The sequence below is a fragment of the Callorhinus ursinus genome, unplaced genomic scaffold (genome assembly GCF_003265705.2).
Source record: "Callorhinus ursinus isolate GAN/ISIS: 27379988/994484 unplaced genomic scaffold, GSC_fseal_2.0 scaffold68, whole genome shotgun sequence".
In the NCBI taxonomy this organism is placed as follows: Eukaryota; Metazoa; Chordata; class Mammalia; order Carnivora; family Otariidae; genus Callorhinus; species Callorhinus ursinus.
The window spans coordinates 4,974,047-4,994,671 of NW_027397130.1; the positions used below are offsets into that span (position 1 = coordinate 4,974,047).

At 51.1% G+C, this 20,625-nt stretch overlaps 1 protein-coding gene across 2 annotated transcripts; it reads left to right on the forward strand.

Moving 5' to 3' along the window:
• The first annotated feature begins 395 nt into the window (after positions 1-395).
• ST6GALNAC1 (ST6 N-acetylgalactosaminide alpha-2,6-sialyltransferase 1) lies at positions 396-19,760 on the forward strand. Of its 2 annotated transcripts, XM_073885934.1 has the most exons (10): positions 396-561; positions 2,266-2,437; positions 15,761-16,433; positions 16,891-17,059; positions 17,206-17,377; positions 17,579-17,717; positions 17,979-18,082; positions 18,254-18,343; positions 18,437-18,536; positions 18,782-19,760. In XM_073885934.1, the coding sequence occupies exons 2-10, from the start codon at positions 2,307-2,309 to the stop codon at positions 18,971-18,973; spliced, it is 1,770 nt and encodes a 589-aa protein (XP_073742035.1). In that variant the 5' UTR covers positions 396-561; positions 2,266-2,306; the 3' UTR covers positions 18,974-19,760. The 2 variants fall into 2 exon arrangements, with proteins under 2 accessions (XP_073742035.1, XP_073742036.1); XM_073885935.1 differs by lacking the exons at positions 396-561; positions 2,266-2,437 and adding an exon at positions 5,421-5,507.
• The last annotated feature ends 865 nt before the right edge of the window (positions 19,761-20,625 follow it).

A 20,625-nucleotide genomic window follows, 5' to 3' on the forward strand; every position in this document is an offset into this window, starting at 1 on the left:
GGGATCATGACCTGAGCCAAAGGCAGATGCCTCACCGACTGAGCCACCCAGGCGCCCTGAAAATAATCTTTTAACAATTTTATCTGCATGTAAGGTCTCATGCATCCTGTTGGCAGGTATATAAAGACTAAAGTCAAAAGCCTTAAAAAGGAGAGGAAACGACCTTACTGAATGTGAAACAGTGGTGAAGGTTGGAAACCCATTTGGAGAGTCTGTTTCCACTAGAACCCGTTTCTCTGGATCTCACATGGCACACAAGCACACGCTGCAGCAGCATTGGCTGGCCCCTGAGAACCAGGAAGCTAGAATTCTGGATTATCCGGCCCCCTCTCCACACCCACCCCACCCCCCGCCCCCTCTGCAGGCTTTCCATAGCTCCAAGTTCAACCCACCCCTGAGGTGGTGAGCGGCACAGACTGTTCCGTAGCTCAGCTTGCACCCAGGAGCCCACCTAGATCTCCACGCTCCGGAAGTCAGAGAGAACACTGACCCCGAGAGCCTTCTCCAGAGCAGGGGGGTGAGACGAAACAGACACTCCTTGCTGGTGAACCAGGGCTGAGGGTAAGAAAATGCCTCCCCCCCCCCCCCCCGTACACTTCATTTGCCTGGCATTGCAAGCAGGCACCAGGATGTAGGGTAATTGCTCATGGCAAGTGCACAGGGGAATTCGGGTCAGTTAAGGGTCAATTAAGGCAGAGCTATGATTTGACCCCGGTCTATTCAGAAAATGTTTATAGAGTCATTGTATGAGCACTTACAGGTTAGGTGTATTCAGAGAGAGAGAGAGATTCAATTAGTACTGAGAGGGACTTTTCTCCTTGCTCCCAGCCCATCCCCTGGAATAGTGCACCGAGTTCCGGTGCATGGTATGGAGCAAAGGAAGCCCATCGTGCGTCTGTATTACTCCCAGCCACTCAGAAGCATGTCTTACCTTTTTCATCCTGCCTGGGGAAGGCAGTTTAAGCATTTATTGGTGCGTGTCCTGGGTGAAGGCCAAGGACGTTGGGTACAGAACGGGAAGTTGTGCATTCCCTTGAATATACCCTGTCATGTGTGTTCACACATGGTCCTGTGACTTTCGGGGCTTATTATTCCAAGCTGCATCTTTCCCATTTCAACTGCTGGGAAACACCTGTGTGGTTCAGTGTCCTGAGAGCAATATTTAAAAAATTAATAACCCGCAGTTCTTTATGGGGGGCTGCTTCTCTGAATTTTCTCAGTTTTCTACAACCAAACTCGGTATTATTCCTCTGAGTTGCACATTTCCTCTAAGCATTATGTCTTTTATTCTTCATATCAAAGCAGAGTTAATGATTTCTCAGAGGTGCTACTATGTAATCTCCAGGTCACTTGGATGGGTCTCCAAGCTGATGGCTCATTTGGATCTAGGGCAAGGTGCTTGCTCACAAAGGCAATTTCCCCAACGGTAAAATGGGGTTGACAACAATGCCCAGCGCCTCAAGTAGCTTCGAGAGCATTACTGCACATGGACAGCCCCCAGGGGCCTGGCTCAGCCCTCTCATCTGCACTCATGCTGCTCAGGGCTGTCAAGGCCATGACTGCAGAAGAGAAGCAGGCAAGGTTGAGCCAAATGACTGTAAATCAGTCCTCCACTTGTCCACACATTGGAATCACCAGGGGAACTAAAAAAAAAAAAAAAAAAATACCCCCGCTGGAAAAATAGCCAGCCCCAGAGAGTCTGGCTTCGTCATTTTCAATGCAATCTGGGCACTGGGGTGTAGCACAGCTCCCCAAGTGATTCTGATGTGCACCAGGATTGAGAGCTATGTGTGACTCTGGAACACTTTGGAAGTGAGACTGTCCTTGTAGCTCTAGTCTCTGGTGACACAATGTCCTTTGAGGGAAGATTGCTAGAGGGATCTCCGAGCTAAACAGATTCCCTGTACTCTTCTTGTAAAGGTCACGTTGTGCATGGAAGCCACGCAAGGATCTTCCAGCCCATGCAGCTGCCCGGGGTCCGCAAGGGTTTGGAATCTGGTAAAAGTGAGGTTCCCTATAACGTGTGCGTGTTTGTCATAAAGCTCTATGTGCAGAAATTGGCTTCCGAGACAATGAAAAGGAAAGTAAACTTGTTTGAACAAAAGGAATTTCTCTTCCTTCAAGCCACGCCAGCCTATAAGCCTTCACAAAGCAGGGAGGGCAGCTCCTGATAGACTGAGTGGCTCATTGTTAAGACAAGAGGTGTGCACTCCCTGGCCAGGAGACCTCAGCACTCAAACTGTTTATCTGCGGTCTATATCGAAGCTCCGGGATATGCAGAACCTTGCAGCGCCTGACCCACCACCATGAGGACCTGGCTGCCTCGACTCAGTCTTCTGGACCATGCCACCCAATGGCTCTTGCTTTTGGCCATGTTGGTCTTCTTCATCTTCATGCTGCCCTCCTTTATGAAGGAGCCCAATACAAAACCTTCCAGGTAAGGTTCTGACCCTTTCCAAATTCCTCATAATTTACTGGAGGCATATTAAAAGACTAGCCCAGGGAAGCCCGGGGAGCTCTGAGACACTACCGTGTCCACACGGGGTGTCAGGAATCAGGAATGTTGTAAACAACCACTGGCAAGGAAGATCCAAGGGGGCACCTAGGGGACACACAGGGGGCATGAGTGGGAAAACCAAGGTGTCCGGGTGCCTGGCAGCATGTCCAGGGGAAATGCGGGCAGGAGTTGGCAAACTATGGGTCTGGGTCTCCGGAAGGCACAGACAGGAGACAACTTCCCCTCCGGGACTGTGAGTAATAATGGCGACTTTGGGGATAGTTCCCTCATGCCATTCGCTGTGTCCTAAAGCAAAAGATTTATCCCATGGATGCCATTCACTTTCAAATAATACTCTCCCTGGGGAGTTGTCAGAAAATGGGAGACCTCTCACTTAGCTTAAATCTGGGCTTTAAGTTCATCCTTCAAAAGGACCTTAGAGACCAGTTTTCTTATAAAATCAACACATCTCCAGCTGTGGAAGACCCTTTTCTTTCCGGACTCAAGTTTTTTTGGAATGACTTTATTTCACTGTTCTTTTTTTTTTTTTTTTTTTTTTAATTTGTGAGAGAGAAAGGGCACAATCAGGGGAAGCTGCAGGCAGAGTAGGCAGAGGGAGAAGCAAGATCCTCGCGGAGCAGGGAGACCGATGTGGGGCTCGATCCCAGGACCCTGGGATAAAGACCTGAGCCGCCGGCAGACGCTTAACCGACTGAGCCACCCGGGCGTCCCTATTTCACTGTTCCTAAATTTTTTTGAAAGTAATACATGCTCTCATAATGTTTAGAAAAATCCAAGCAAGAAGTGAAGGTCTCTCCATCACACCCCCATGCCTACCCACTCTTAAGGGGTGACCATACTTGATTCTTTGGTGTACGTATAATTATTACATAATTGTAGGCAACACTGCTATTCTAAAATGCCTTATGTACATTAACTAATTCTGATGGTTATGAATATACAGAGACACAGAGAACTGACTTGAACCGCCCAAGGTCACCCCGCTAGGAAGTCACAGGGCCAGGATTCAAACCCTGATATTTTGCTTCCATAGCCTGTGCTTTTTACCTTATGCTACACAAGCCCTTACAACGGATGGATAAGTGGATGGGCACATAGGCAGATAGAAAGCTATCACCCCATACACACTGTTCCATGGGCTGGCTTTTTAAATCGACACTATGCCTTGGACATTCTTCCTTGTTGACACATAGAAATCTACTCCCATCTTACTCATGATGCATGGCACGGATATAAGTTTACTTAACCAATCTTTAGCAGTTGACCCTTGGGTTGACCTTATTGGGTTGCCACTGGCTCTTCACACACTTACGTAGGTATTTGAGTAGGCAGATTTCTAGAAGTGGAATTGCCAAGGCAATGGATACATTCACAGCAAATGTCAACAGATGCCGTCAGATCACCCTCTGAGATGGCTACAGCAACAGGTGTGCATGTTCACAGAAGGGCTAGCCTTCAAAAGGAAGGGGAGGTCTTCTCTGTGGCTGACCCCGATTCTTGCCCCCCCCTCCCTCCATCTTCCTCCACCTCTGCCCACCCCTCCTGCCCCACCCGCCAAGCCCTGGGTCTTTGCTCTGACCTGGTGGGGGAAAGAGCTCTGAACCAAGAGGACACCTGGAGCTCTAAAATGGATGAGACTGAATTGGGGGGTTTAGGTGTTTTTTTTTTTTCTTTTAGTCTTTTCTGTAATTTTTTTTAGACTGGAGTTTTAATCATGAAAGATGACTGTAAAGTTATTGAACTGCCCAAGGCATTAGAGATGAGGGAGAAGGGCACACACTGGGACTTCTCAGTAAACTATCTCCGTAACTAAGCTGCAAACTGAGTGACAGAGAGGGAGCCCCCTGAGAGCAGAGGCCCCTGGAGGGAAGGATGTGTGTTCGTTGAAAGCTTCGGTGAGAAGAGCAGTCTCAGGTCTCCGGGGCAGGTAGGGCTCTGATAAGGCGCGTGGGGAGAATAGTTCAAACAGGGAGGCCGACCCACTTAGGTGTCCTCTTGGCTGAGCCTCGGACGAACACACCTTGCAGAAATGAGGGGCTCACTCTAGGGAGCAGAGGAAGGGTATCTCAGGAGGGTGGGGCCAAGGGTGGACGCCAAGAGGGCTTTTAGGCAGGGAGGCGACCTCACGAAAGTGGCATGGTGCAATGGTCAGTCTGTGCGAAGGGAACAGGATAGATTGGAAGGAGGAGTGAGTCACCACTTCGGCCTGACATGGTGGCAACCAAGGGACAGACATCACAAGCAGATTATCCTTCCGAGAAGGGAGGGGCTGAGGCTGACAAGGGCCCTCATGGGTGGTTTTAGCCTTTGAAACGTAAGGTGCAGAGGACCTGGGGTGGGAGGGTAGGAAGAATAATGGATAAGTGGATGGGCACATAGGCAGATAGATAGCTATCACCCCATACACACTGTTCCACGGGCTGGCTTTTTAAATCGACACTATGCCTTGGACATTCTTTCTTGTTGACACATGGAAATCTACTCCCATCTTACTCATGATGCATGGCACGGATATAAGTTTACTTAACCAATCTTTAGCAGTTGACCCTTGGGTTGACCTTACTGGGTTGCCAGTAGAGGCTCCTGCAATGGTTTAGGGTGGGAGCCCCGGGTGGGGAGGCTCTGGCGGAAGGACGTTAGGGAAGCGGAAAATCGGGAGACACTTTGATGAAGGAGAGGGGTGGGAGGGAGAGACAAGTCACCTTGTTGATGACGAGTGTGCAGTTAGAGACGAGAGGCAGGGGGCGGGTGGGGGCCACAGCACCTCTCCCCACAGGGCTGCCCAGGAAAAGTAAAATCAGATAAAAGGGAGTTGTAAAATGCCAACCCAAATGTAGTTATCAGTGGTTTCTGAAGGTCACTGTTACCGAGGTGTTTGCATGTTTATGACACATGATTATCATTTCAGAGCTGGAGATTTCCCAAAACCCTAACCTCTGTTCAGGAGCTTTCTGTGGGTTCTTTCTGATCTTCACAATTGTCGCCCAAGGTTAGCATTTTTATTCTTTTACAAAAATGAAGGATATGAGGCTCAAAATGTTAAGCCTAGGGGCGCCTGGCTGGCTTCGGGGTTGGTGGAGCATGCGACTCTTGATCTCGGGGTTGATCTCCACACACGCTGGGTGTGGAGATGACTTAAAAAAATACAATCTTAAAAAAATTTTTCCAAAAAGTTAAGCCTAATTCCACCCAGCCAGAAAGTGGCAAACCGGAGATTTGAACACAGGGGATTTGGGCTCCAAAATCCATGCTTCTCCACTCCCTCAGATGTGTTGACTCTCAAGAGACTCAAAAGTCTAATGGAGCAGAAAGACATAGACCAGAGAGGGTGCGTGATATTAGTTGTCGTGATAAATCACCACAGTTAAGTCACATGTGTCAAGTGCCATGGGAGCAAACTGAAAAGTCATTTCAACCCCGGGGGGCAGGGTGAGAACATCCTGGAGATGGTGGTGTTTGCAGAGTGCCTGAAGGCAGTGTGACATTTCAGCACACAGGAACATTGCACAATAAGAAAGCAGGGGGAGCAATGGTGTAGACGTGGGGTGGCTGATGACTAAGGTAACTCATGCTGACTGGGGGCTTGACAGGCCAGGCACTGGTCTCCAAAACCCCTGATTAGCGACCACATATCAAGGCTTTGGGGTAAATACTATTATTAACAACACCCTCTTTGGCAGATAAGAGAGGTTAGGCAAATTATCCAAGGTCACCTTGGTCACTTAAGTTCAGACCCCAGCCAGCTAGCTCCAGAGTCCACGCTCCCAATCACAGCCCCGGGCTGGCTGGCGTCACTCCCCCAGACCCCAGCCACTCCCTCACCCCCCACTCCCCGTGCCTGGCTTCCTCTATCACACCCGTCAGAACACATTGTCATGAACCCAAAGTTTGTTTCCTGCCAGACAATGAATTTCCTGGGGGTAGGGATGGCCTTATTTGTCTCTTTCCTCAGTAATTCGAACAGGTCCTGGACTCGGGGCAGGCCTAATTCGGTGTTTTTTGAATGGTTGTTGATGAAAGAGTGCGCGGCCCTCAGGAATGTACCAACAGTTTAAACTTTATTCTATGGCTACGGAAACCTTTAGCCGTAAGGGAGGAACTTGATGACATTTGTGCGTTGTGCAGACTCCTCTGTTACCAGATCATAGGGTAGGCAGTGGGGGGAAGGTGGTCTCAGGGGGGCTGGGTTAGAGGCTCCTGCAATGGTTTAGGGTGGGAGCCCTGGGTGGGGAGGCTCTGGCGGAAGGACGTTGGGGAGAAAGGACTGAGAATTGGTCAGACCAGCTGGATTTGGCAATAGGATAGGGTAGTATGATACCAAACCGAGGGTATTGGACTACCTCTCATATCTTCTGAATTTGGTCCCAGTCTCCAAGGTGCTCCCGAATATGCCGATACAACTAAGACCATGTCTCCACCTACTTAGGTTTCCTGGTCTGGAATGAATTTGCCTTCGAAGACTCTATGCCTTGTGTTGGCTTTAGAGCTGATGGGTAAGAGTGAGCTGTAAAATCAGGGCTATGGATTTTCTTTTTCTTTTATTTTCTTTTGGTCTAAGAAATATAACTTCATTTGCTATAACTGCCCGATTTCCAATCCTGGACCCCCATTCACCGAGCCTCAGGGAAACCTAATCTCAGCCGTTCTTGCTCCTCTGTCCGCCTTCCCAGGATGGCGTCGACGGCTTCTGGATACCTGGTGCGGTGCCAGGACCTGGGTGGGGGCAGCTGATTCTTAGCTGTCGTGTTGCCCTTGAGACCTCCATCACCTCCGCCTCTTGGCTCTTTCATGTCCACCTGCTCAGATGTGAGAATTTTCGGACGCTGTCTTCCTGAGATCAGCATGGTGTCGTTTCCTCTCGGGGTCTTATTAGACCCTAGGAACACTACAAGGAAGTAGGGTGCAGGAGCCCTCCGACCCTGGGACCCATGGGTCCCTCCCTTCTCTCCCTTGTCCTCTCCCTCAGGAACCTTTCTGGGGAGGAAACAGAGAAACCCTTCTCCGAGACATTCATCTATTCCACCAAATCTTCTCCCCACTTTAGGGCTTAGGTATGGGGGGAAGCCAGAGGTCCTGTAGGACGTCCTTTACTTTCCAGCTCTTATTGGCCACATGTGTCCATGGAGGCAATGAACATGGGGCTCCTAACAGCTGCCGGTGGGTGAGAAGTGGGCACCGGTGAGAAAAGGAGAAAATACAAGGAGGAAAACAATTAAATAGCATTCCAACATAGTAAACGACTACATTTGTAAGCCTAATAGGCGTAGGAAGGGGGATCTGGATGTGCACGCCCTAAGGTGCCACCAGCAGATTCTTTGAGAGGTTACAATCACAGGCTGATACCCTTCTCTGCTTAAATTCCTTTTCTGATTTTTCGGTAATGAGCACACATTGCCTTTATAAAAGGAAGAATAATTCAGCAAGGTTCGTTTTTTAAGAAAGATTCGGGAACAAAGACCCATTTAGGTACCACCTCCATAGTGAAGTGCCCGTCTTCCCCAGCAGAACCTTGTCCCTAGGTGGTATCTACACTCTCTCCCACACATTTGACTAATAGCATCGGACCGCTAACTCTTTAGAGATAGCAGCTATTTATGTTCATCTCTGCTCCCCTCTTAGGTCTGGGGCTGCTGCTTCTTTTTTTTTTTTTTTTTAAGATTTTTTATTTATTTGACAGAGAGAGCACAAGCAGAGGGAGAGAGAGGGAGAAGCAGGCTCCCTGCTGAGCAAGGAGCCCGATGTGGGGCTCGATCCCAGGACCCTGGGATCATGACCTGGGCCGAAGGTAGCTGTTTAACCAACTGAGCCACCCAGGTGGCCCAGGTCTGGGGCTTCTTAAGATCAGTGACCATTGCTCTCTCATCTTTAATCCTTAACAGATAGTCCTAAATGCCTGGCATCTAATCACCACTCAATAAATATCTGTGGACTAAATGTTGCCTTGCGTTTTCAAATTTTCAAAGAATTTTCGATAAGATGTCTCATTTAGTTTTCATGTTTCTCCCTTTATTTATTTTTTTATTATTAAGCTGACGTGCACATGTTCCAAATAGTATTGCAAATTTTACACCAACATTGAGTGGTTCCCATGCCTTCTCCCTAGTCCAGAATCCTGATTCCCAAGGTACCTACTTCAATTCTTTCTGCTCTTTCTTTTGGTATTTACCATCCTATTTCTAAGTCACATGCCTACCTGCCACTTCTTGACTTCTCAATTAAGTGGTTTAGGGCTGTAAATGAAATATCACTTACCCATGGCCTTGACGCCTGTCGCCCTTTCAGGCTTTCACGTCTGGACACGTGAACCCAAACGGGAGCGGATGGGGACTCTGACGGTCACTGTGTGTCATCCACGTTAGCACCTGACCCACTTGAATAACATGGTATTTTTCCAAGAGCCTTTTATACACCGTGAAGTCCTCACAACAGTATTGTGAGACTGGTATTAAGATTCCCATCTAGGGGCGCCTGGGTGGCTCAGTCGGTGAAGCGTCTGCCTTCGGCTCAGGTCATGGTCCCAGGGTCCTGGCATCGAGCCCTGCGTTGGCCTCCTTGCTCAACAGGGAGCCTGCTTCTCCCTCTCCTTCTGCCACTCCCCCTGCTCGTGTTCTCTCTCTCTCTGTCAAATAAATAAATAAAATCTTAAAAAAAAAAAAAAGGATTCCCATCTAATGGATGAGAAAACAGGGGCTCTAAGAGTTCCGTGACTTGCCCAAGGTCACACAGCTGGCTGGTTAGTGGCCGGGCTGGAACTCAAGCAGGCTCCTTCCCGCACCAGTGTGCACCACCGCCCATTTGCCAAGCGCCAAGAACTTAGTTTTCTGTCAGACTTTCAAGTTCAATACATGAGGACAGCCAGAGGCTAAGTCTTGGCACGGCAGGCAGCTCCCCTCAGCCACCTCGCAGGAGACGGGCAGCCTGCTCTGAGCCGTCAGGAAACCTGATCCTGAAGTTCTTAAATGCCACCACGCTTGTGGGGTTTGGCAGCTTCTCCGGGAGCTCTTCCGGCCCCAACGGAGGGCAGGGGTAGCTGCCCACTGGACTCCCTTGTTCTTCTCCTTCCTCCCTTGGGCAGAGGGATGGCAAAGGGGAGGAATGCTATTTTCCCCCAAGGTCATTATCTCGAACATGCCAGGCTAAAAATGTCACCGGGACTCGGGCTAACCCCTGAAACAAAGTTTACTCGCAGGTGTCATTAGCCCCAAAAGAGCTAAGCGAGGTACCAGAACCAGGCGATGAAAACTGACTTTGCTTTAAACAATCTTGGTTCGAGAGGAGAGTTTCCCAGCCACAGGACCACGTGATCTCATCTTGTATCTGTGATTCTGGACCTTTATGTACCTGCCATTGTTTTGTTTAAAACATTTTCTTCCCCAGTTACCTCCATCCCACCCACCACCACCCCTGTTCAAGGTCTTCCCTACTCTCCTTAACTCTCAAGACTCACCCCTGTGGTGAGAGCTATGTGTTTGTGTCTGTGTTTATGTATCGTAGGGAGGGAGCACGTCCAAATTTTAAACCAGCTTCCCATCTCCCGGGCCATGGTTAGATGAAAGGGATTTCAGAGAATGCTCTGGGCCCCTCTGCTGGGGGAGAGCTTTGGAAATTGGATCCAGCTACTAAAGCACTAGGAACAGTGGCTTAGATGTGTTTTTCCTCTTCTGTTCCCATTTTTATATTGTCCCCCATTAGGATTTAACTGGCCAGAAACTAAACAAATAAGACAATTGGCTTTGATTTGAAAAAAGAACATTTGAAATAACAACAGAATACAGATTTCTGTATTTTTTTTTCCCCAGCCTACAAAGAGAATTAAGGCTAATTAAGGCAAAGTACAGGTTTTGGTGATCGAAGCAACTTGTGGACACATCTAAAGTGTCAAAGTAAAGTTCTAAAATGTAAACCATGCAAAAAGATTCAGGACTTCCGGAGGAAAATACACTGCAAAGTTTGGGGGTGGGGGGAAACAGAATGGCTGGTTTCCATTTCAGATAAGACCAGAGCCCCTAAAGAGCTATGCGGACACCAAGGGAGTTTTGGCAGCTCCGGACTGGGCTAACAACAGCGTGCGGTACTGGAGGTGAGAGCTGCCCATCAAGGAGGTTGCTCAGCTGGGGGTGAGGGAAGGCAGTGCTGTGGGGGGAGGGGGTCCGTGTCATGAGGACGCCAGTGGAGGCGTGTGTGGGACCGGCCACTCCCCACAGGGCAGGGACACCTAGCCTGGAGTCTCTTCCAGTGTCTGTTCCACCGAATGGCAGAGCCCAGAATTATTAGGAAATCAAAGGGGTTTTGGTTTTTTGGGTTTCATTGAAGAATAACTGGTATACGATAGTGTATATCAGTTTCAGGTGTACAACATAATGGTTGGATATTTATGTACATTATGAAATGCTCACCATCGGGCTAGTTTCCATTTGTCACCATACGAAGTCGTTACAGTATTATTGACTATATTCACCAGGCTTGTACTTCACATCCCCGTGTCTTATTTATTTTATTACGGGGAGATTGTCTTTCCCATCCCCCACCACCCCCCTCCCATCCCCCACCACCATCCCCCACCACCATCCCCCACCACCATCCCCCACCACCATCACCACCACCATCACCACCACCATCCCCCACCACCACAGTGGCAACCACCACTCTACTCTTTGTATCTGTGAGTCTGTTTCTGTTTTGTTTTGTTTGTTATTTGTTTTTTTTATTTTTTATTTTTTATTTAAGATTAATTTATTTATTTGAGAGAGCGAGAATGAGAGAGAGAGAGTACATGAGAGGAGGGAGGGTCAGAGGGAGAAGCAAGCTCCTTGCTGAGCAGGGAGCCTGATGTGGGACTTGATCCCGGGACCCCAGGATCATGACCTGAGCCGAAGGCAGTCGCTTAACCAACTGAGCCACCCAGGCGCCCCCAGATAATTATTCTTTTGTATCCATTTCATTTATTGCATAGAGCCATGTGAGCCCTGTTAATGATAAATTTATTTTTTGAAGTGCAACATTTTTTATTTTTATCTCCCAAATAGATCAGATTTTATATTGAGTTGTTTTTTGCTTGCATGTGACCCCTGCATGACTTGCTTGTCCCTCTGAACCCTTAATAGAAAACAGGTTCCCCCCTCACCCTACCCTGGCCTTGCTCGTAGTGTTTAAATCCAGGATCACCCAGGGTCTGGACAAGACGAATGCAGGGCACTCACCATATGGACGGAAGGAATTTGAGCATTCAGTAAATACCATGCATGAGCATAAGGAAATGCCTACGTAAACACCCACATTCCTAGCAATCACAGTTGTGCTTAATTATAGGGAATTGAAATGAAACTTAATTACATAATTTTGTCAGTAGCTGGGTCATCGTTATGACTCCCTGTAAAACATAAAGGAGTCATCAGTAACCCTCCAGGGACCTTGTTCCTCCTGCCTCTGGGAAGGACTGCAGAGACGAGCTCGGGGTGCTCCGTCCCCGGGGCTGGCGTGGCCACAAGGCCGAGGGCCAGCTGTCCCGGCAGTATGTCTGAAAAGTCTAGTGGAGAAGACACCCTGCTGCACCATCTCCCTGATCACAGCCACGCGAAGGTGCTTGCACTTTGGAAGGAAAACTTCTAGAGGCCTCTTGTGGTTTGGGGGTGGGAAACGCAGGGGGAGGTGAATCCGAGGTTCCCGGCTGAGTAACAAGACTGTTTGCTATCGGAGTAAACACGTAGGCCTTTGCTGTGCCTCCGGGCTTGGAGCTTCAGCTCAGTTGTGCCACTGCAGGGGAGAAGAGTGAGTCTCACCGTACTCAAACTTCACAGCACCAAAACAAAGGTGGCCCAAATCCCTCAAGAATATGTTCTGGATGGGGGCGCCTGGGTGGCTCAGTCGGTTAATCATCTGCCTTCGGCTCAGGTCATGATCCCGGGGTCCTGGGACGGAGCCCCACATCGGGCTCTCTGCTCCGCGGTGAGCCTGCTTCTCCCTCTCCCTCTGCCCCTCTCTGAGAGCTTGCTCTCTCTCTCAAATAAATTAAAAAAAAAAACAGACTATGTTCAGGACTAACTCAGGTTTTCCACTCTGCATGCATGGTATCCTTTCAGAATGGACACTTTAGGGATGTCTACCCAGTTCATGAGCCAACAACCCTCCTTTTGAGACTATCCTCCTCTTGTGCACAGGGTGGACCCCAGGACCTGTGTCACTTGCCATGTGGCCAGGGACAGGAAGGGACACAAGTGGGCCAGAACCATAAAAATTAAAAACTGGGAGCAGAGAGTCTTCAGTCCCGGAAGCAGGTGTTATGGGGCGGCCACCCTCCAGAACCATGAGGGCTGAGGAGCAGAGAGCAGAAAGCAGTCTAAGAGGTTCCAGACCATTCTAGAGGCTCAACCACATCTTGCTGTTGGGCTCCTCAAGACATTGTCTAGCCTTATGATAAATCCAAACCCCCATTTTTTTTTTCTTAGTTAAAAATGGAAAACAGGGCGCCTGGGTGGCTCAGATGGTTAAGCGTCTGCCTTCGGCTCAGGTCATGATCCCAGGGTCCTGGGATCGAGTCCCGCATCGGGCTCCCTGCTCCTTGGGAGCCTGTTTCTCCCTCTGCTTCTCTCTCTCTCTCTCTCTGTCTGTCATGAATAAATAAGTAAAATCTTAAAAAAAAAATAAAAAAAATAAAAATGGAAAACAAAAAAAGGAATAAGGGCTTAAAAGTCTTGAAGGCTGTTAGCTTTTCCAGGCTGCTTCATGTCACAGTCCAGCCTTCTCTCCTTTCTGGTCTGGGATATCTCTCCTCCAAGTTACTTCTTTGAGCAAAGAGGCATTTGCCCCGTGAGGCCAGTTAAAAATGTGTATGCTGCAAGGAGGAAGGCCCCACTGTTAGCCTTTTCCCTAACAACCTCCAGAGAAGTTAGATCCTCTGTCAGTTTTCAAGGTCAGGACGGAGAGTGCCCTTCTTGGAAGACCTGAATAAATGTGCTTCCCTGCGGCCCAGGAAGCAGGAAATACGGTATCCACCAGAGGGCTGGCCGCAATGCAGGAGGGAGGCCCTAAATGAGGAGGGATTAACAGAGGTAATCTGCCCAGTGCCCATACCACCACCCGGGCCAGCCCTGTATTTTTCTAGTGATGAGACTCCTCTGTCTTCCACCTTTAATAACAGTGACTACAGTGTACTCTGCGGGTGAAGGTCTGTGCCTTATTCAAATCTGTATTCCCAGGACCCACACAGCACGTTGCACTAGACATTTACTGAACGTCTGTTGAATGAGATGTTCCTCATGTTACATATTTCAGCGTCTATTCAGTTTGTTTAAATCCATTTCCTGGTGGGCTCAGAAAGCTTTTCGGAAGCACCGATGTGATGATGTGGCATCGTGGTGGGCTTCGTAGTAAGGACTGCTTAGAGTGATCTCTGCCTCCTCCAAGTTTGCGATTTAGGGAGGAGCTTGACATTGCCCTTGAACGAATACAATCCCCAAACATGCCCAATTCGACGACACGTAGGGTTCTAGCCTTCACGTTGTCACAGGAAACGGAGCTTGGGTCAGGCCACCTCCCATGGCTTCTTCATGCTCGCCCATTCCCCAGCACATCTGCGGGTTCTAACTTGACGTCTATCTGTGTGACGATCTGTTGTCCCTTTATATCCTGGGCTCCGTGGGGGGAGGAAGGTGTCTGGTTGCGCTCATCACCCAGGCCCCAGGAACTAGCACAGCGTTCATAGGGGGTGCTCAATAAATATTTGCTGCCTAAAAGAATTAGTGGCCACAGAGTTGGGAGGCAAGGAGTCAAAGCTGCAACCAGAGAAGGAGGAGACCAGACTCAGGAGACCCCCACCTTGCGCAGGACAAATCAAGGGTCACTGGGAACAGGGCACCACGGCAGGGCTGAGGAGCCGGGAACTTGTTATCTGAGTGGGTATTTTGTGCCAGAGGCTAAATACATGTTGTCAGTTAATGCTCACAGCAGACTTCTTGCAGAAGCAAAAGGCAGCGGCCGGTTTTACAGATAAGAAAACCCAGGGTCAGGTGGATGAAGATTTCTCCCAGTCACACCAGCTAATAAATGGAAGTGCTGAGGACTCTCACTCAGGTCTCTCTGGCTGCACATTTCATGTTCTCCTCCTCTCTCTGGGGCCTCAGGAAGTCTGTGATCATATGGCTTGGAAGAAGAATGGTAGAAACAGACGAAAGAGAGCTGCTTGGGACAAGGGTGATCAAGGTGACCCTGGGAGGCCTAGGATGTCAGGGAAAGGAGCGGGAGTTAAGGACACCTGGAAATCCATGAGGGTGAAGGCTATGGGTCCCCAGAGAGGATGATTCTTTTTGCCAAGACTCCCAGGAGCTCCCCCAAAACCTGTGTAGCACAGAGAACCCACCTCGAAGTCCAGTTAGAGAAACCTGCACATCGGAGGACCCACGCTTTCCCCAGCAGAACACCTGATGCTAATTTGCATAAATTAAGGGATACTTTTGGCAGCCTCCCCCAAAAGGGGGAAATAAAAAGAAAGGAAATCTAATCCTCAGAGCCAAAAACCTGGAGTGCCAGAAGCCAGACCAGGCACCCTGCGTCCATCTTCCCCTGACGCTAGAAAAAAGCATGGCCAGGCTGGAGTTCAGCTACTGTGCCCCACCCTCTCGCTCCAGCCCCCCCATCTCCCACCCGAAATTCTTCAGTAGCTCCCCCTGGACAAGAAGATGACTGATAGTCGTTAGGCGTCTGCCTTCGGCTCGGGTCGTGATCCCGGGGTCCTGGGATCGAGCCCCGCATCGGGCTCCCTGCTCCGCGGGAAGCCTGCCTCTCCCTCTCCCGCTCCCCCTGCTTGTGTTCCCTCTCTCGCCGTGTCTCTCTCTGTCAAATAAATAAATAAAATCTTTAAAAAAAAAAAAAAGAAGAAGAAGAAGAAGACGAATGATAAAGTCCAAACTCCTCAGTCTGACCTACAAGGCAGATACTGATCGGGTTCTGCCTACCTGTTTGGGACCATCCCCTGCCCGGACAGAGCCCCTTCTCTTGCGCCCACCGAGCTCACACGCTCCCAAGGGCGAGCCCACCACGGTCTCTTTATGGGCCAGAGAGGTAAGTTTCCAGACCCATCGCCAACAGGGGCAGCTTAATTATGGGTATGGACGGTGACACCCCTTGCCTTCATGTCGTATGGAAACTGGTGTGAAGTCTCCCCAAGGCACCAGAAAAATTACTAATTATGCGTCCACCCTGTGGATACGATCCTCGGCCTTAATCCAGATTTACATCTGTCCCTAGGGATCAGCACATGCTCGGCAAGGAGAGGAGTCCAGAGTCACTCCACAAGGCTGCATGGCAGGCTGCCACCACGGGAGGAAGGACAGTGGCCCCAGGGGGGGCGTCAGCGCAGGAGAACAGCACGCAGGCCCCCCCGGCCCAGGCCACAGCCCGCCCCACCCACAACGACACCAGAGCAGAGGCCAGCGTGGCCACCTCAGCTGAGCCGGCCCCACCGAGGGGTCAGGACAGGAAGGACACCGTGCTGGACACGCCGCCTCCGAGGGCCCAGGACGGGACGGCGGCCTCTGACGGGGCAGAGACACTGTCGCTGAGGAGTCAGGATGCCAGGACCATCAAAGGCAGGCAGGACCACAACAAGGAGCCCACAGCCACTAGGCCGGAGCCCCCGAACCCTCAGGGCAAAGTGCAGACCACAGCAAGGACACCCGTGCCGAAAAGTCAGGCCAAGGTGCTGACGAGGCCAGGAGCAGGGTCAACGGAGAGGACAATGAAAGGAGTGACCACAGCGGTTGTCGCCCACCGGGAGACAGCCCGGGCCACGCCACCCTCCACCCCTTTCCAGAGCCGCAGCACACAGAGGAGTCCAAGTCTGCGGGCCACCAACTTCAAGTCTGAGCCCCGGTGGGACTTTGAGGAACAATATAGCTTTGACACGGGAGCCCTAAGATCGGTGAGTCTGGCCACGACCTCTCTGCTCCAAAGGCCCTGCAGACAGCCCCCCCAGTCCCCGCCCCCCGCCTCCCTGACCTCCCGGGCTCTGTCCCCAGGCTCTGCCTTGTTCACGCCACCACCACCCCACCCCCTCCCCGCTGCCGTGCTCTCCCCTACAGCGTGGGAAGGGGTGAGGGAAAGGAGCCCTGCCCTGGAGCCCCCCAGAAGGCCTGGAAGGTCCCTGAGCAGGGTGAGAGGTGCTACTTGCTCTGGGGCCGTCCTCTGGGACCCTCAGGGCTACAGCACCCAGGACAATGGCGAGAGAGGATCAGCAGGCCCTCCAAACAGGGTGGAAGAGGCAGCAGAGGTGGTGCCTTCCAAACGCTGAGGCCCACTTTCTGCCCCTGCCCCCAGCCCGGCCCCTGGCCCTGGCCTTCCTGGGCCTCTCCCTGCCTGACCCACCCTCCTGCATGTAGACCTGCCCCGACTCAGTGAAGGTCAAGGCCTCCAAGTCACCCTGGCTCCAGAAACTCTTTCTGGCCAACCTCACCCTCTTCCTGGACTCCAGCCGCTTCAACCAGAGAGAGTGGGAGCGCCTGGAGCACTTCCCACCGCCCTTCGGCTTCATGGAGCTCAACTACTCCTGTGAGTCTTCCCGGGGCGGAGCCTGGGCAGCTGAGCCTCTGGCTCTGGTCTGCCTCTTCCCTGGGGGCCCCCCAGCGTGGGGAAGGAGGCTGGGCTGGCCCTCCCTGACCCTTCCAGCGCTCTGAGCGGAGCCCCCCTTGTTCCAGTGGTGCAGAAGGTGGTGACTCGCTTCCCTCCGGTGCCCCAGCAGCAGCTGCTCCTGGCTAGCCTCCCCGCTGGGAGCTCCCACTGCATCACCTGTGCCGTGGTGGGCAACGGGGGCATCCTGAACAACTCCCACATGGGCCAGGAGATCGACAACCATGATTACGTGTTCCGGTAAGCGGCCTGCCCCAAGCGCCGCATCCAGACTGAGAGGTCTGGTAGGGCGTTCCCCGAGGCCGAAGGCCCGGGCTCTCCCGAGAATGTCCCTTTATACCTGCTGCCTCCCCATCTCTCTTTTCCTTCCCCGCCCGCCGCCACGCCTTTCCCTCGGGCACTCACGAGTCCTTTCCTGTGCGGTCCTGTCTCACTGCCTAGACTGAGCGGAGCCATCACTAAGGGCTACGAACAGGATGTGGGTACCCGGACGTCCTTCTACGGCTTCACTGCCTTCTCCATAACGCAGTCTCTGCTTGTCTTGGGCCGGCGGGGTTTCCCGCACGTGCCCCTGGGGAAGGTGAGCACAGGGGAACCGGCCCGGCCACACACAGAATCTGAATGGGGAGCACGAGCTGGGAAAGGGAGCCTGGTGTCCCGTGTCTGGAGTCTGGCTGGCGCGGGCTCTGTTCATCCGAGGGGCAAGAGCTGGGAGGACGGCCAGACAGGCCTGCGAGGAGCAAGTGGGCAGCCTGGCGTCGGAGTCAAACCCCGCCCCCCAGCCCCCAGCCCTGGGCCTGAAGGCAGGACTCCTGGAGCGCTCACTGTCCTTGGTCCTCAGGATGTCCGCTACCTGCACTTCCTGGAGGGCACCCGAGACTATGAGTGGCTGGAAGCGCTGCTTCTGAATCAGACCCTCGTGAAAAGTAGGCTTTCCTGGTTCAGGTACCCACTGCCCCCTCCCCCACCCCAGGCCGAGCTGCGTATTGAGCGGCTGTGAAGGGCTGGACAGGTGGGGACAGCCTTGGCCATCGCCTGGACATGGGCCCCCTGTCCTGGCCCTGGCCCGGACTTGGCCCACATCGGGGGAGGTGAACGACCCATTGCCGTCCACAGGCGCAGGCCCCAGGAGGCTTTCCGGGAAAGCTTGCAGCTGGACAGGTACCTGTTGCTGCACCCAGACGTAATCCGTTACATGAAGAACAGGTGAGAGCAGAACGACAGGGCGCGTGTGGAAGGCATCGGGTCCCTCTCATCCCTTGCAGCCTCCTGACCGCTGGGGGCTGGGCTGTTTCCCAGGTTTCTGAGGTCGAAGACCCTGAACTCTCGCCACTGGAGGATCTACCGTCCCACCACGGGGGCCCTCCTGCTGCTCACGGCCCTTCAGCTCTGTGACCAGGTAAGGCTGTGCTGGAGGAGCAGAAGCCCTATCCCGGGACCTGCCCAGCAGGGGACGACGGCCGGGGTTGGGGGAGGAGTGTGAGTGCGCGTGCACACACGTAGGCCGGTGTCCATCAGGGAGCCCGCCCCGGGCCCCTAGGGAGGGAACCATGACGAAGGGTCCCCCCAGTAACACACAGCCCATGAGAACAAGCCTGGGAGGGAGCACCCTCAGGCCTCATTTCTCCTCCAACTTTCACGTAGGTGAGCGCCTACGGCTTCATCACCGAGGGCCACGAGCACTTTTCTGATCACTACTATGATAAGTCCTGGAAACGAACGGTCTTTTACATCAACCATGACTTCCCGTTAGAGAGAACACTCTGGAAGCGGCTGCATGATGAAGGTGTAATCCAGCTGTACCAGCGTCCCATAATTTCCAAACCAAAGATGTGACTGGAGCCTGGGCGGCAGCAGTCTCTGTCCGTTTCAAGGCACAGGGCACGGTGGGAGTCTTGAGATTCTACCACCATTTTCCCAGGGCTCAGGCCAGGCTCCCGGCCCCTCCAGACTCCCCAGGGAACACTGGCATCGAGGGGGAGACACTTTCAAGACGGCAAATGACTGACTGAGGCTTTGGAGACCTTGGAATGTTGCTTCGGGCTCTGTTCAAAGGAGGGAAGACTCCAGTCTTGAGACCAAGAAATTTGAACTAAACGGGGTGATGACCGTTCAATACCGCAGATCTCGGCTGAATATCACCCTTCACTGTCCAAAAGCTACCTGACACTGGCGGGGAAAAGTCTGAACCTATAGAGACATGTCTCTATTTGGTTTCGAATTCCAAATCTTGTACTTAGCAGCTGAGAAATCTTGAAGGCCTTACTTAATTTCATAGAGATTGTCTAGAGGAACCTTCCTTCGGGGCTTACCTGATTCTAGAAGGATCTGCACCTTTGTCTTTGAGCTCTTTGACAACTCTCTGGGTTGCAGAAAACTGATAGTAATAAAAATAATTCTTGCCCATGGAGATGCAAATAAATCTTGTACAGTGAAGATGCAAGTGACGATTCCCCTGGGGGCAGTGACCTGTTTTGTACATACAAGCAAATTCATGTTAGCGGTTCCGATTGCCTGTATGTGCGTCTGTACTCAGGGTTCTCCTTTGAACCAGTTTTTACATCTTACTGGTTCCTTCATTCATTAATACACTAAATAAAATCCTTGACATGCGTTCATTTTATATTTGTATGAAAGTCACCATTTCATCCTTGAAAAAACATCTATCATGTTCTGAGGCCACAGTTTTATAATCTGTAGCAGGACTTTTAGGGTATCCATTCTGCAAGGATGTTAAAAATTACTGTCTGTAAAAAGCCTGATGCAACAAGGACCCAGTGTCCTCCCCTTTCATTCTCTATCCTTCCGCCAGCCTGCATTTCCTCAAACCTCACGTTGAGAATCTGGACCAAGCCAAAGGCTTTTCAGCTCATTTTACCCCCTTGAGCTCTAGCTACGGGATTTGGAATCTGAAGCCCAGAAGAACTCTAAAGATCCTAAACCGAATAAAGGTCCCCGATAAAGGAGATGGAGGGCGTGGAAGGCAAAAAAAAAAAAAGTAAGCTGTCTTTTAGACTTTATACTCAGAGTTCAAAAGCTAATTTAATACAAATAGGACCGGATTTGCTTTGCTCAGAAGGGCTGCAGTAACAACTCTGAGCAGCAGGTGGCAGCATCTTGCGCACCCCCCCACCCCCACCTGTTTCTGGAATGCTCAGCTTGTCTTTTTCAGGTTTTCCCAGCTCTTCTTACATGTTTATTCCTCCGTGTGAATTTTAGTATCCGTTTAGGATCTAGAAAAAAATGCATTGGTATTTTAATTGGAATTGCATTAGATTTATACATTTACTTGGGAAGAATGGACCGATGTATTACATTGAGTCCTCTTTTCCAAGAGCAAGAGACGGTTCTCCACTTGTCCAAATTTACTTTTGTGTCTTTCAGTATTTCAATATTTGCTCATACAGATTTTGAACGTTCCTTGTTGAATGCACTGCTCAGTATTTTATCTTTTATGCTGTTGTAAGTGGATTTTCTCTACATTATAT

Excerpts from the sequence above, each read along its gene's own strand:
- ST6GALNAC1 (XM_073885934.1), top strand. The coding sequence starts at position 2,307 with ATGAGGACCTGGCTGCCTCGACTCAGTCTTCTGGACCATGCCACCCAA. Across the intron at positions 17,718-17,978 it reads CGCACGTGCCCCTGGGGAAG|GATGTCCGCTACCTGCACTT; the intron begins GTGAGCACAGGG and ends CTTGGTCCTCAG. Across the intron at positions 18,537-18,781 it reads CCCTTCAGCTCTGTGACCAG|GTGAGCGCCTACGGCTTCAT; the intron begins GTAAGGCTGTGC and ends ACTTTCACGTAG.